The sequence below is a fragment of the Zea mays genome, chromosome 4, assembly GCF_902167145.1.
Source record: "Zea mays cultivar B73 chromosome 4, Zm-B73-REFERENCE-NAM-5.0, whole genome shotgun sequence".
Taxonomy (NCBI): Eukaryota; Viridiplantae; Streptophyta; class Magnoliopsida; order Poales; family Poaceae; genus Zea; species Zea mays.
In genome coordinates, this window is record NC_050099.1 from 229,929,180 (window position 1) to 229,932,135 (window position 2,956).

Here is a 2,956-nt window from a genome sequence, read left to right on the forward strand (position 1 = left end):
ATCAACCTCTCACATTGACTCGGTATTTACGCTTATAATTGAGGGATTTTATGCTCAAAACTTAAGGTTTTTACGCTCCACCCGGAGATGCGTCCACCACTAAACAACATGCCAAATTTTTTACGCAGTGTAACGAATTGCATAAATACATACACCGTGTAATATATTTTTTATGAGTATATATCATAAACTAGTTCTAATATTTAGCTACATGGATGTTGGAGGGATTCAATATTTATTAAGGAAATAAAACATTAAAATGCGATTTTTTGTTTCGATGCATGCAATTCATTTCCTTTCATTGCATATTTTTCCATCATAAATTCGTGTGCATACAGCTGGTAACAGATTTTTACGTAGTATACCGAATTGCATAATTATCTACACAGTATAGCATATTTAATATTAGTATATCATAAAATGGTCATTACGAGTATAGCTGAATGGCTGTTGCAGCGATTCTAAATTTATGGAGTAAATAAAACATTTAAAATAGAAACTGTCACACATATCTTTCTTAAATTTACGTGTATGTAAGGGAACGTGTTTGACTCATGCATGCATTTTGCCATATTTTTTGAAACTGTATAAAAATGGAAAATCGCATTCACGCGGCTGCCATATTTTTCGGATCTGTCATAAAAATAGTATCATAATAACAATCTACTAAAGATATTAACCTCTCACATTGGTTCGGTATTTACGCTTATAATTGAGGGATTTTATGCTCAAAAATTAAGGTTTTTATGCTCTAACCCGGAGATGCGTCCACCCGTGAACAACATGCCAGATTTTTTATACAGTGTACCGAATTGCATAAATAACTACACCGTGTAGTATAATTTGTATCATTATATATCATAAACTAGTTTAATATGTTTAGTTTAATATGTTTAGCTGCATGGCTCTTGCGAAGATCATATATTTATGAATTAAATAAAACATTAAATACGATTTTTTTTTCTATGCGTGCAATTCATTTCCTTTCATTGCACATTCTTTTTATCATAAATTCGTGCGTATGTAGCTGGTAACAGATTTTTATGCAATATACAGAATTCCATAATTATATACATAGTGCATATTTAGTATCAATATATATCATAAAATGGTCATTACGAGTCTAGCTGCATAACTATTGCAGCGATACTAAATTTATAGAGGAAATAAAACATTTAAAAATAGAAACCGTCGCACATATCTTTACTAAATTTACGCGAATGCAAAAGAACGTGTTTAACTCAAGCATGTATTCTTTTTTTGCGTGCATGGGGCGGGTGGCGCACCCGACAGCCTGGTTGAGTCGGCACGCTGGGTTGAAACATGTTGCAGGATAATCGACCTAGGCTTTTTTTATCTATTGAAAGTCCACGACTCTCGTTTTACCTGCCCTATGTATATATATAATCTATATATATAGAATCAACGTATAGACACCCGACTAGTCCTCTTTATATAACCTATAATAAAGATTCCTTCAATATACATCAACACCGATAGTATACATCTACATATATAATAAAGGTTCCTCAATATATAAAAATGAACAACAAATATTCTAGAACAGATATATAGTTATATAGTTACACAAGTACCCTAAGTCTAAAAAAACTCGGCCTTAAATAAAAGCTGAAAGACTTAAAAATAACCAAGATGGAGATTATGCTACTGAGGCACCCAACAATCACGACTTAAAAGCTGTTTAGCGCAACGCTGATTGATGCGTTGAGTTCTAACTTACTGTTTTTTTTCCTGAATTCTCTGTGGGAAAAAAGCACCAAACACAATAAACAGCGAGCCGAGCTCTGCAGCTCATCGCCTTCAGCGACTGGGCCCGGCGTCGTGCTCAAGATCCTCAGAGTCCTCGAGTACATCGAGATCCTCGTCGTCGTAGTCGCCGTAGAACTCCACGTCGCTGCCCATAGTCTCGAACTCAATCTCATCATAAAAATCACCCTCTTCCTCGCTCACCGCCTTCCGGTCCCCGCCGCCGCGTGCCGCGTAACCGCGCCGGGTGAACAAAGCAGCAGCTGCTGCCGCGGTCGTAGGCAGCAGAAGAAATCCGGTGTTGGTGGCGGCCGCCGCAGCCACCGGACGGAAAGGGGCGAGGAGGGACACGGGTCTCGGAGCCGCCACCGTCGCTGCGGCGGCGAGGCGGCGGAGTGCGAGCGCGGCGGCGCGGTGCATGGCCATCGGCTCTATGAAGTGGATTGAGGGGGAATGCGGCGCGGGAGCGTATTGCAGCCTTGCTGGTTAAGAGAGCGGCGGCGGTGGCGACGCCTACGTTTTCGGTTTTGGAGGGGGGTTTTATGGAGCAGGGTTAGCTGCAAGTTTAAGGCTAGCTCCAGCAAGGAACCCTAAAGGGTTCTGTACCCTAAATATAGAGGATCAAATGGTACTCTACGTCCTCCAGCAGCGTCCTCTAAACAGTCCTCTAAATTTAGAGAACGCTGCTGGATTCTCTATATATAGAGTTTCTCTAAACGGTCATCTATCTATTTGAATACTTTAAATAACTGGTTTAGCAAAACTAAAATATATACAATACATTTGAGAGTATGACAAATATGTATGTACAAAAAATAAAAATAAAAAATGTTTCTAATATAGATATTTGAGTATAGAGGACGTGATTTAGATGACGTTGTTGGAGAGGAAGGAGATATAGAGGATAGAATCTTTTAGAGGAGACTGTAAAGGACGGATATAGAGGATGAATATAGAGGACGTTGCTGGAGACAGTCTAAGGAAGCTTCCAGAGACGTAAAGAGGGTTCGCTCTCTCGCACGGTCACGGGTCACCCGCTCCGCTAGCCCGTCGCCGCTTTTGTTCATCTCTAAGGTGAAAACGGTCGGAAACGATAGGTAAACACTAAAATCATTTTTATTTTCATATTTTTTTTCTCGGAAACGAGATCGGAAACGGTAACTCTAGAAACGAAAACGACATCGGTAAT

The 2,956-nt window shown here is 39.6% G+C and overlaps 1 protein-coding gene across 1 annotated transcript; it reads right to left on the minus strand.

The window, feature by feature from the left end:
* Window positions 1-1,468: 1,468 nt before the first annotated feature.
* On the minus strand, window positions 1,469-2,298 carry LOC103654710 (uncharacterized). The gene has a single exon (XM_008681548.4). The coding sequence runs from the start codon at window positions 2,191-2,193 to the stop codon at window positions 1,822-1,824; it is 372 nt and encodes a 123-aa protein (XP_008679770.1). The 5' UTR covers window positions 2,194-2,298; the 3' UTR covers window positions 1,469-1,821.
* Window positions 2,299-2,956: the final 658 nt, after the last annotated feature.

Excerpts from the sequence above, each read along its gene's own strand:
- LOC103654710 (XM_008681548.4), bottom strand. The coding sequence starts at position 2,193 with ATGGCCATGCACCGCGCCGCCGCGCTCGCACTCCGCCGCCTCGCCGCC.